This window comes from Dendrobates tinctorius, unplaced genomic scaffold (genome assembly GCF_039654945.1).
Source record: "Dendrobates tinctorius isolate UK_male_01 unplaced genomic scaffold, ASM3965494v1 ptg000108l, whole genome shotgun sequence".
Classification (NCBI taxonomy): Eukaryota; Metazoa; Chordata; class Amphibia; order Anura; family Dendrobatidae; genus Dendrobates; species Dendrobates tinctorius.
In genome coordinates, this window is record NW_027361776.1 from 3,058,892 (window position 1) to 3,071,807 (window position 12,916).

The following is a 12,916-nucleotide window of genomic DNA, read 5'->3' on the forward strand; positions in this document are numbered from 1 at the left end:
CAACAGTTCAACTTTTTTATACATGTACATTTTACTACAATAGTGTATCTGTAGCCAAAGATCTTAAATGTGTTTTTATTATAGCTCTATTGACAGACTAAGTGTGCAAGTTACCTGAAATTCTCTATATAATACAGGTACCATGAAGATCTCATGGGAACCACCATGTATGCTGACCTTCACATCTACCGTATATACTCGAGTATAAGGCGACCCAAGTATAAGCCTAATTTTGCCACCAAAAACCTGGAAAACTTATTGACTCGAGTGTAAGCCATTGTAAGCATTGTCCACTCATCCCCATCCTGGTATGCACGGCCTCCTCATCCATATCCTGGTATGCATGGTTCCTCATCCCCATCCTTGTATGCATGGCCCCTTCATCCCCATCCTCATATGCATGGCCAATGACCATCTCATCCCTATCCTGGTATGCATGGTCCCTCATCCCCATCCTTATATGCATGGTTCCTCATCGTCAACCTTTAATGGATGGCCCCCTCCTCCCTATCCTGGTATGCATGACTCCTCATCCCTATCCTGGTGTGCATGGCTCCTCATCCTTATCCTTGTATGCATGGTTCCTCATCCCCATCCTTGTATGCATGGCCCCTCATCCCTGTCCTGCAATGCATGGCCCCTTCATCCCCATCCTTGTATGCATGGCCATCTCATCCCTATCCTGGTATGCATGGGTCCTCATCCCTATCCTGGTATGCATGATTCCTCATCTCTATCCTGGGATGGATTTCAGTGCGTCCTGCCCGATGAGCGTTTCGGCCAGGAAGCCTTTTTTCAAGTGAAATGTGTAAGGGGGGAAGTGATGGAATGTACCAGGTGTATACTGGGCTACTGGTATTTCCATAGTATAGTTTCCAGGTGGTGGATGCCCGCCTTTGAGATAGCTGAGGTTTTTCCCGTTCATAATTCAAACTTGATGGATTCATGCCTGTTACCAACCTATTGAAAAAAGCACTTTCATTAGGCTGTGTGCACACTGTGCGTTTTTGGGGCATTTTTGCTGCATGTTTTTTTCCGCGTTGAATTGGCTCAAAAACGCTAGAGAATCCTAATGCCAAGCAAACTAATGAGAAGCCTGAAGGTGCTGTACAAATGATTTGTGCTGCTTTTAAATCCACAGCATGTTAATTCTTTGTGCGTTTTTGCCATGTTTTTCACCAGTAAGTCAAATATGCAGCAAAAACACAGGTTTAAAAATGTTTGCAGATTTGCTGAGCTTTTGCTTGCATTTCTACGGACTTTATATCTGGTGTTTCCCATGCTGTCAGCATGCTGTGTGCCCTGAGCTGCAATGAGAAAGTTTACAGGGGCTGATCAGCCAGTGAACTCTGGTGAACTTTCTCACAACAGCTCAGCCCTACACACTGCAGGAGTGATTACACGCTCCTGTGTCAATGTGTAGCTGGCTTTCCTTGAGAGCAATCACATCAATGACTGCTCTCAAAGTCATCAGGATCACCGTGGGACATTACAGATTATCTCTACACTTTGGATAGATAAGGAATATTGTTTATTATTTTAATTCATTTACAGGAGACGTTAGCTTCTGTGGATTGGGCGATGACGTTAGTATGGTTTAATTTAGATTCAATAAAGGAATCTGTCATTATTTGAAATAAAGGACTTTATTACTTTTTTGTGTGTTTTTTTTATAATATTATTATGGGGTTAGTAATGGGGGTGTCTTACAGAGGCCTCTCCATTACTAACCTCTGGACTTGATGTCACTTGACAATACAAAGGTGACATCAACCCCTATACTATCACCTCCCACTTGCCAAATCACCAGGGCAAGTGGGAAGAGCGAGGCTAAGAGCCAGAATTGACCTATCCTTTGAATGCTTATTTTATGGGGCGGCTAAGAGCTGATGTTTAGAGATGGGCGAACCTGAGCAGTAAAGTTCAGAGTCCTTACTGAACACCTACTGTTTGGGCACAAACACAGAACACAAACTAAACCAAGAAGTCCGTGCTACCGTTTGGGTACCCCCCCCGAACACCCAGCAAACACTGTTTCTGATCGGCGGTAAAATCATCACTTCCAGTCAGACAGTTGTGGTTCCCACGCTATCAAATGACAGCGTCAGCCCGCAGCTTTGATCAGAGGTCTAAAGTTAACCTCTGTTCATTGGTGTCAGCTGATGGGGCTACTCCTCCCATCAGCCGATGCCTGCTACCGCTAATAACCATGAGAGCAGGAGCTGCTGATGGGGTTAATCATCAGCCGGCGCCCACGCTGTAAATAAATAATTTAAAAAAAACTGCTTGGGTTTCCCTGTATTTTTGATAACAAGCCAGGCAAAACTGGCAGCTGGGGACTGTAACCTTCAAAAATTGGGGGAGACACTACGTGTTTTTTTTTTTTTTTTTTAATTATTTATTTAAATAATTTAAAAAAAAAAAACAACGATTTGGGGACCTCTCTATTCTTGACTACCAGCCTTGTCACACCGCATCGTATTTAAATAAATAATTAAAAAAAAACGTGGTGTCTCCCCCAATTTTTGACAACCATCCAAGCTAAAGCAGACAGCCGTGGGCTGGTATTCTCAAGCTGGTAAGGGGCCATGGATATTGGGCCCCCCAGCCTAAGAATAGCAGCCCGCAGGCGCCCAGAAAAGGCACATCTATTAGATATGCCTATTCTGGTGCTTTGCCTGGCTCTTCCCTCTTGCCCTGTAGTGGTGTCAAGTGGGGTTTATATTTGTGGGGTTGATATCACCTTTATATTGTCAGGTGACATCAAGCCCACGGCTTAGTAATGGAGAGGTGTCTGTAAAATACCTTTCCATTACTAATCCTGTAGTTATATGGTAAATAAATACACAGCCAGAATAAAGTATTGTATTTGGAATAAAACAAAACACACACTTACGTTTTTATTTAAGAATAACAAACATTTATACTCACCTCCATGGAATCCATCGTCTCCTCTAATAAAATAAAAATAAAAAAACAATAATATCCCTTACCTGTCCATCATTCTGTCCCACGCCATAATCCATGTCAGTTTTCAACCTGGATGGTGAAAAGATGCGGCCGTCCAGGCTAAGAACCATTTGGGAATGAGATGCTGCGAGCGCAGCATCAGTTATTATTGGTGATGTTACTAATGGTCACTGAAGTTGCATTCCCAGCCAGGCTAATGAACTGTGGTGACTTCGGTGAGATCCCCGCCAGCACAGTGAGAAAGTCTCACGGTGCAGCACTGAGCTTAGAGAGTTAGGTGAGTATAATTGTGTTTGTTCGTTAAAGGGAATCTGTCACCCTATTTTTCAGGGGCTTATCTACAGCATTCTGTAATACTGTAGATCAGCCCCCCCCGAGGTAACCTGAAAGATAAGAAAGAAGAGATTATACTCACCCTGGCGTTCGGTCCGGTCCGATGGGTGTTACCGTCCCAACCGGCGCCTCCCATCTTCCAACTGTGACATCCTCTTCTTTGCTGCCTATCGTGGCTCCTGCGCAGGTGCACTGCTCTGCCCTGTTGAGGGCAGAGCAGAGTCCTGCAGTGCGCAGACGCCGGGAGAGGTCCAAGTGCCATGCGATTTTCTTCTCACACCCATTGACTTGCATTGGCGAGTCTCGGCCTAGATGCGAGGACAATCGCAGAATGCTGCAATTTTTTTCTCAGTCCGCATGCAGCTGAGAAAAAAAAATTGCAGATGCGCAGGGATTCATAGGTTAACATTGGTCGGTGTGCAATCTGATTTTTTATCGCATTGCTATCGTCTGTTTTTCTTGTAGATGCACGTGGAGTTATTTGAACTCATGCACGTAACCCCCGCCAGGTATTGCGGTGCTCGCCGAGTTCTGCCAGCTGCTGTTTGGTCACAGCCTAGTTCATTTTGTGAACTCTCCTACATAGGCTGATGACAATGTGGGACATCACTTTAACCGTTGGATTACCGTCGGACCTGGGGAGAGTATATTGGGTTAATTTAAATAATTCAAGAATGTGTCTTATTTCAAATAAAGTGTTTTATTTGCGGTGTGTGAGTGTGTGTTATTTAATTTTTTATTTACAGGCTTAGTAATCAGGGTATCTGGCTGACACCTCTTCACTACTAAACCTAGGGCTTGGTGTCAACAACAGCTGCTGACACCAACCCATAACCCAATTCCCCCGATGCGATTGCATCAGGGCATGGGGAAGAGCCTGGGCTAAGTGCCAGAATTGGCGCTTCAAATGTGAAGCGCCATTTCTGGGGCAGCTGAGGGCTGGTATTTTTAGACTTGGACTGGGCAAATAAACATGAAAAAGATGGTGTTGAGCAAGGAAATTAGACTACAAAACTTTCTTTTTTCCTTTTTTCAAATATCTTTATTTAGTTCAAAAAAGTATTCAGTCACAGGTCTAAGAGTAAAAAGATCATTACAAAAGTCTTTGTAATTGTCCCCGCATATATTTATACATTGTAATAAGATCACCCCTAAGCCTTCGATTTTCCAAACTAAATAACCCCAAGTGTAATAACCTGTCTTGGTATTGCAGACCCCCTAGTTCCCTAATAACCTTGGTCATACATAGTTACATAGTTTTGAAGGCTGAAGGAAGACCTTACAGTTGTGGCCAAAAGTATTGACACCCCTGCAATTCTGTCAGATAATACTCAGTTTCTTCCTGGAAATGATTGCAATCACAAATTCTTTGGTATTATCTTCATTTAATTTGTCTTAAATGAAAAAACACAAAAGAGAATGAAGCAAAAAGCAAAACATTGATCATTTCACACAAAACGCCAAAAATGGGACAGAAAAAAGTATTGGCACCCTCAACCTAATACTTGATTGCACAACCTTTAGCCAAAATAACTGCGACCAACCGCTTCCGGTAACCATCAATGAGTTTCTTACAATGCTCTGCTGGAATTTTAGACCATTCTTCATTGGCAAACTGCTCCAGGTCCCTGATAATTGAAGGGTGCCTTCTCCAAACTGCCATTTTTAGATCTCTCCACAGGTGTTCTATGGGGTTCAGGTCTGGACTCATTGCTGGCCACCTTAGAAGTCTCCAGTGCTTTCTCTCAAACCATTTTCTAGTGCCTTTTGAAGTGTGTTTTGGGTCATTGTCCTGCTGGAAGACCCATGACCTTTGAGGGAGACCCAGCTTTCTCTCACTGGGCCCTACATTATGCTGCAACATTTTTGGTAGTCTTCAGACTTCATAATGCCATGCACACACGGTCAAGCAGTCCGGTGCCAGAGGCAGCAAAGCAACCCCAAAACATCAGGGAACCTCCGCCATGTTTGACTGTAGGGACCGTGGTCTTTTCTTTGAATGCCTCTTTTTTTTCTCCTATAAACTCTATGTTGATGCCTTTGCCCAAAAAGCTCTACTTTTGTCTCATCTGACCAGAGAACATTCTTCCAAAACGTTGTAGGCTTTTTCAGGTAAGTTTTGGCAAACTCCAGCCTGGCTTTTTTATGTCTCGGGGTAAGAAGTGGGGTCTTCCTGGGTCTCCTACCATACAGTACCTTTTCATTCAGACGTTGACGGATAGTACAGGTTGACACTGTTGTACCCTCGGACTGCAGGGCAGCTTGAACTTGTTTGGATGTTAGTCAAGGTTCATTATCCAACATCCGCACAATCTTGCTTTGAAATCTCTTGTCAATTTTTCTTTTCCGTCCACATCTAGGGAGGTTAGCCACAGTGCCATGGGCTTTAAACTTCTTGATGACACTGCGCACGGTAGACACAGGAACATTCAAGTCTTTGGAGATGGACTTGTAGCCTTGAGATTGCTCATGCTTCCTCACAATTTGGTTTCTCAAGTCCTCAGACAGTTCTTTGGTCTTCTTTCTTTTCTCCATGCTCAATGTGGTACACACAAGGACAGAGGTTGAGTCAACTTTAATCCATGTCAACTGGCTGCAAGTGTGATTTAGTTATTGCCAACACCTGTTAGGTGCCACAGGTAAGTTACAGGTGCTGTTAATTACACAAATTAGAGAAGCATCACATGATTTTTCGAACAGTGCCAATACTTCTGTCCACCCTCTTTTTTATGTTTGGTGTGGAATTATATCCAATTTGGCTTTAGGACAATTCTTTTTGTGTTTTTTAATTTAAGACAAATTAAATTATTATTATTATTATTATTATTTATTGTTATAGCGCCATTTATTCCATGGCGCTTTACATGTGAGGGGGGTATACATAAAAACAAGTACAATAATCTTAAACAATACAAGTCATAACTGGTACAGGAGGAGAGAGGACCCTGCCCGCGAGGGCTCACAATCGCATATTATTATTATTATTATTATTATTTGTGGAATAACCCTTGTTTGCAATTACAGCTAATAATCGTCTTTTATAAGACCTGATCAGGCCGGCACAGGTCTCTGGAGTTATCTTGGCCCACTCCTCCATGCAGATCTTCTCCAAGTTATCTAGGTTCTTTGGGTGTCTCATGTGGACTTTAATCTTGAGCTCCTTCCACAAGTTTTCAATTGGGTTAAGGTCAGGAGACTGACTAGGCCACTGCAACACCTTGATTTTTTCCCTCTTGAACCAGGCCTTGGTTTTCTTGGCTGTGTGCTTTGGGTCGTTGTCTTGTTGGAAGATGAAATGACGAAGATAATAACAAAGAATTTGTGTTTGCAGTCATTTTCAGGAAGAAACTGAGTATTATCTGACAGAATTGCAGGGGTGTCAATACTTTTGGCCACAACTGTATGTCCATCTAGTTCAGCCTATTTTTAGTGCAGCTGTTCTGCATTGTTGATCCTGGGGAAGGCAACAAACCCACAGAATAGCAGCCAATTTCCTCCATAGGGAAAAAAGTTCCTTCCCCTAAGCTGGGTCAACCATCTTCCTATAATATTATGTTATTCGTAACCTTCTATACTGTTACTCACAAGAAAAGCATCCATTCCTTTCTTAAATTCTTTCAGTGAGTTGGCCATCACCACTTCCTCAGGAAGAGAATTCCAGAGCCTCACTGCTCTTACCGTGAAGAACCCTCTTCTATGCTGGTGCAGAAATTGTCTTTCCTCCAAACGAAGAGAATGCCCCCTTGTTCTTGTCACAGTCCTTGGTACAAACAGTTCATTGGAGAGATCTCTGTATTGCCCTCTGATATACTTGTACATATATATTAGGTCTCCCCTATGTCTTCTCTTTTCTAGAGTAAATAGACCTAATTTTGATAACCTTTCTGGGTATTGTAGTGAACCAACTCCATTTATCATTTTAGTAGCCCGCCTTTGAACCCTTTCAAGTTCAGTAATGTCTTTCTTGAGCACCGGCGTCCAAAATTGCACACAATACTCCAAGTGTGGTCTGACGAGTGATTTGTACAGAGGGAGAATTATGTTTTCATCTCGTGTCCCCAGACCTCTTCTAATTCATCCCATGACACTATTTGCTTTGGTGGCAGCTGCCTGACACTGTGCACTCCAATTTAGCTTCTTATTGACTAAGATGCCTAAGTCTTTTTCCATGTCTGATTTCTCCAGCAGTTTCCCATTTATTAAGTAATTGTAGCATCTGTTTCTCCTTCCCATGTGCATAACCTTACACTTATCTGTGTTAAACCTCATTTGCCATTTTTCAGCCCAATTCTCCAATTTACTCAAATCTGTCTGTAGTTGCAAACTCTCCTCCTTTGTGTTAACTACCTTGCATAGTTTTGAATCATCTGCAAATACTGATATTTTACTGTGAAGCCATCCACTAGATCATTAATAAATATATTAAATAGTAGGGGCCCAATAAAGAACCCTGTGGTACCCCACTAGTAACCCTGGCCCAATCTGAGTATGCACCATTAATAACCACTCTTTGTTTTCTATCACTAAGCCAGCTACCTACCCATCTACACACATTTTCCCCTAGCCCAAGCTTTCTCCTCTTACTTACCAATCTTTTATGTGGGACAGTGTCACATGCTTTAGAGAAGTCGAGATAAATGACATCCAATGATTCTCCTTGGTCCATTTGAGAGCTTACATCCTTCTAGAAGCTGATCAGGTTAGTTTGACAGGAGCGATCCTTAATAAATCCATGTTGATATGGAGTTAAACATTTATTAACATTAAGATATTCCATAATGGTATCCCATAGAATCCCTTCAAAAATTTTACCCACAACAGATGTTAAGCTTACTGGCCTATAGTTTCCATATTCCCTTTTACACCCCTTTTTGAATATTGGTACCACATTTGCTTGCCGCCAATCAAAAGGAACAGACCCTGTTTCTATAGAGTCTTTAAATATAAGGAATAGAGGCCTGTCTCTCACATTACTTAACTCCCTTAATACCCGAGGGTGAATGCCATCAGGGCCTGGTGATTTGTCAATTTTAATCTTACTAAGGCGGTTCTGCACTTCTTCCTGGGTTAGGCAGGTAATACTTAATGGGGAGTGTTATGATTGAGTCACCGAGGAGGAAAAAACAAAACACAAGCTCAGCCCAGAAAATCAGAGAGGTTGGAAACTAGCGGATTGCAGACCCCTTATCCTATCACACAACTAGCAGTAGCCGTGGAGTGTTCCTACGGTGATCCTAGACACCTCGTCACAGCCGGAGATCTACACAAGCCTAAAGAGAGAAAAACTGACTGCCCCAGAGCAGACCCCAAAGCAAAAGGCAGCCCCCAACATATAATGACGGTGAAGCAAGATGAAAACACTAACACAGAAAGATAGGTTGAGCAAACGATGGGGCCCAAGCTAACGAAAAAGGACAGGACAGAAAAGCTGCTGTCTGCAATCCAAGAAAACCCTGCCAAAAAATACTACCAACACAACTGATAAGCAAAAAGGACCCTGAAGTCACTAGACTTCAAACCCTATATCAGCACTCAGAATATTCTAGAAGCAGAGCAAAAGAGAACACTGATCAAGGAAAAAGAATCCAGCACACCCCCGACCGGGGATGGCTGAACTCAAAAAAACAAGGTAAAAAAAACAAAACTAATAAGTTCAATAGCAGAGCAAAAACTTATCTTTGGGAAGCAGGAATCAGACTGGTCTCCAAGAATCCAGCAGAGAAATCACCAGCGACTCAGAAGGGCGTCGACTGCCTTATATCCAGTCTGTAGTTCCTGTTACCCAGTCACGATCCACCTGATCAGGTGTTTGGTTTCATCATCCAAATCATCCTCACTACCTTCCTTCACCAGAAGAGGGAGATCCTCGGACACAAAAGATGAATGAACAGATGAGCTCACAACAGTACCTCCCCCTTGAGGAGGGGTCACCGAACCCTCATCCAAGCCCCCAGGCCGATCAGGATGAGCCCGATGAAAAGCACGCACCAATCTTTCGTCATGAATATCAGAGGCAGAGACCCAGAAATTGTCCTCCTGACCATAACCCTTCCACTTAACCAAATACTGGAGTCTCCGTCTAGCCAGACGGGAATCCAGTATCTTCTCTACCTCATATTCCATGTTACCTTCAACCAACACAGGGTCAGGAGGTGCTGCCATAGGAACCACTGGTTCAACAAACCTCTTCAACAAGGACTTATGAAACACATTATGAATCTTAAATGTGACAGGAAGAGCCAACCGAAAAGAGACCGGATTAATAATCTCCAAAATCTTGTAAGGTCCAATAAATCTAGGTTTAAACTTTGGAGAAGCCACTTTCATAGAGATCTTCTTTGATGACAACCAGACCATATCACCCACCTTAAACCGGGGACCAATGGTCCTATGCCGGTTGGAAAAACGCTGGGCCTTTTCCTGGGAGACAACTTATCCACCACTTGGTCCCAAATCTGCTGCATTCTTTCCACCACAGTGTCAACCCCTGGACAGGCAGAAGACTCCACCTGCCCTGAAGAAAATCGAGGATGAAACCCAAAGTTACAGAAAAAGGGTGACATCAAAGTGGCAGAACTAGCTCTATTATTTAAAGCAAATTCGGCCAAGGGTAAAAATGAGGCCCAATCATCCTGATCAGCAGATATAAAACATCTCAAATAAGCCTCCAAAGTCTGATTTGTTCTCTCCGTCTGCCCATTGGTCTGAGGGTGAAACGCAGAGGAGAAGGACAACTGAATTCCCAACTTGGAACAAAATGTCCTCCAGAATCTAGAGACAAACTGAACTCCTCTGTCCGATACAATGTTCTCCGGAATCCCGTGCAAGCGAACCACCTGTTGCAAAAACAAGGGCACCAACTCTGAGGAAGATGGCAACTTAGGGAGTGGTACAAGATGGACCATCTTAGAGAATCTATCACAAATCATCCAGATAAGTCATCCTCTGAGAGACAGGCAGATCAGAAATAAAATCCATTGAAATATGGGTCCATGGCCTCCTGGGCACTGGCAAAGGCATCAACAACCCACTAGAACGAGAACAAGGCTTAGAGCGGGAACAAGTCCCACAGGACTGCAAAAAGTTTCTGGCATCACGAGACAAGGCAGGCCACCAAAAAGACCGACTCACCAAATCTCTAGTACCAAAAATACCTGGATGACCAGCCATCGCGGAGCAATGAACCTCAGACATCACCTTCCTCCTCCACTGGTCAGGAACATATAACCTACCACTGGGACAACGCTCAGGCTTATCCTCCTGAAACTTCTCCAGAGCACGTCTCAAATCAGGCGAGATGGCAGAAATAACCACCCCCTCACCTAAGATGGTAGCAGGCTTGGTCACAATAGGAGAATCGGCCAAAAAACTACTAGAGAGGGCATCAGCCTTAACGTTCTTAGTGCCCGGAAGAAAGGAGACCACAAAATCAAAACGTGTGAGAAACAAGGCCCACCTGGCCTGTCTCTGATTCAAGCATTTAGCCGACTCAAGGTAGATCAAATTCTTGTGGTCAGTGAGGACCACAACTTGATGTCTAGCTCCCTCCAACCAATGTCTCCACTCCTCAAATGCCCACTTCATGGCCAACAGTTCTCAATTCCCCACATCATAGTTGCGTTCCGAAGGAGAGAACTTTTGGGAAAAGAAGGCACAGGGGTTCATTTTAGATGTTACAGGATCTTTTTGGGACAAAACAGCTCCTGCACCAGTCTCTGAAGCATCCACCTCCACCTGAAATGGAAGTGAGACATCGGGTTGTCGCAAAACCGGAGAAGAAGTGAACCTCCGCTTCAGCTCCTGAAAAGAAGAAACAGCCTCTGGAGACCAATTCAGCAAATCAGCGCCCTTCTTAGTCAAATCAGTCAATGGTTTGGCAATAACAGAAAAATTGGCTGTAAACTTACGATAAAAATTAGCAAAACCCAAAAACTTCTGGAGAGCCTTCAAAGAAGTGGACTGCACCCAATTATAAATGGCCTGTACCTTGGCCGGGTCCATTTCAATAGTTGACGGAGACAAAATAAATCCCAAAAATGAAATCCTATGTACACCAAAAAGACATTTCGATCCCTCAACATACAGGGAGTTTTCCCTCAAAATCCGGAACACAGTCCGAACATGTTCCACATGAGAGTCCCAATCCCTGGAAAAGATCAAAATATCATCCAAATAGATGATCAGAAACTTATCCCCAAAGTCCCGGAAAATATCATTCATGAAGCACTGGAAGACAGAAGGGGCGTTAGTGAGCCCAAAAGGCATCACCAGGTACTCAAAATGTCCCTCCGGAGTATTAAACACTGTCTTCCATTCATCCCCATGCTTAATGCGAATAAGATTATACGCCCCCCTGAGGTCAAGCTTGGTAAACCAGCAAGCACCTTTAACTCTGGAGAATAGATCAGAAATCAGGGGTAACGGATACTGATATTTAACAGTAATTTTGTTAAGGGAGCGATAGTCAATACAGGGCCTTAATGAACCATCCTTCTTGGCCACAAAAAAAAACCCCAGCACCCAAGGGTGAAGAGGATGGTCTAATATGACCCTTCTCCAACGACTTCTTAATTTAAGAACGCATAGCCTCATGTTCGGGTACAGATAAATTGAAAAGTCGACCCTTGGGAAATTTACACCTCGGACTCAGCTCAATTGCACAGTCATAACTCCTATGAGGAGGCAAAGACGCAGACTTACTCTCACTAAACACATCATAAAAATCAGCCAAATAATCAGGAACCTCATGCGACTGGGGAGAGGTGGAGAAAACAGGAGTGTCACTAAGAGTACACCGACAACCCCAACTCACCACAGACACAGATTTCCAATCCAAAACTGGGTTATGGATTTGCAACCAGGGGAACCCCAGCACGATGGTATCATGCAAATGATGCAACACCAAAAATCTGCAATTTTCTTGATGGTCTTGGGCCACCCGCATTACCACCTGGGTCCAAAATTGAGGTTTATTCTTCGCCAAAGGAGTAGCATCAATACCCCTCAAAGGAATAGGCGTCCACAGGGGTGTCATAGGGAAACCACAACGTTTAGCAAAATCTAAATCCATTAGGTTCAAGGCCGCTCCTGAATCCACAAAGGCTTTAGCAGAAAATGTGGACAGGGAGCAGATCAGAGTAATTGCCAGAAGAAACTTAGGTTGTACACCACCTACAGCAAATGTGTGTGCAAAACGTTTCTCTCGTTTAGGACAGACAGAAATAATGTGAGAGGCATCTCCACAGAAAAAACATAGCTTATTACGTCTTCTAAACTCCTGACGTTGCGCCCTAGACAAAACTCTATCACATTGCATAGGTTCAGACATTTGTTCAACAGGTGGGTTTCCCGTATAATTTTACGTTCACGTAAACGCCGATCAACCTGAATGGCTAATGACATAGAATCGTCAAGACCAGAGGGAACAGGAAATCCCACCATAGTATCTTTTACAGTTTCTGACAAACCCTTCCGAAAGAGAGCTGCCAAGGCACCATCATTCCAAGTGGTGAGGACCGCCCACTTTCGGAATTTTTGACAGTACAGTTCTGCAGAATCTTGACCCTGGCTCAATGCCAACAGGGTCTTTTCAGCTTGATCAATAGCATTAGGT

General features: G+C 43.5%; 1 protein-coding gene across 3 annotated transcripts in view; it reads left to right on the forward strand.

The window, feature by feature from the left end:
• Positions 1 to 12,916, forward strand: part of RARS1 (arginyl-tRNA synthetase 1) — a 679,371-nt gene that overhangs the window by 606,243 nt on the left and 60,212 nt on the right. Inside the window, exon 14 of one of the 3 annotated variants that reach the window (XM_073589463.1) lies at positions 138 to 1,656. The exons of the other annotated variants lie outside the window; for them this stretch is intronic. Within the exon in view, the coding sequence (XP_073445564.1) occupies positions 138 to 273 (136 nt within the window). The 3' untranslated portion in view covers positions 274 to 1,656. Of the gene's footprint in view, positions 1 to 137; positions 1,657 to 12,916 lie in introns of those variants that run through there. 3 annotated transcript variants of the gene reach the window in all.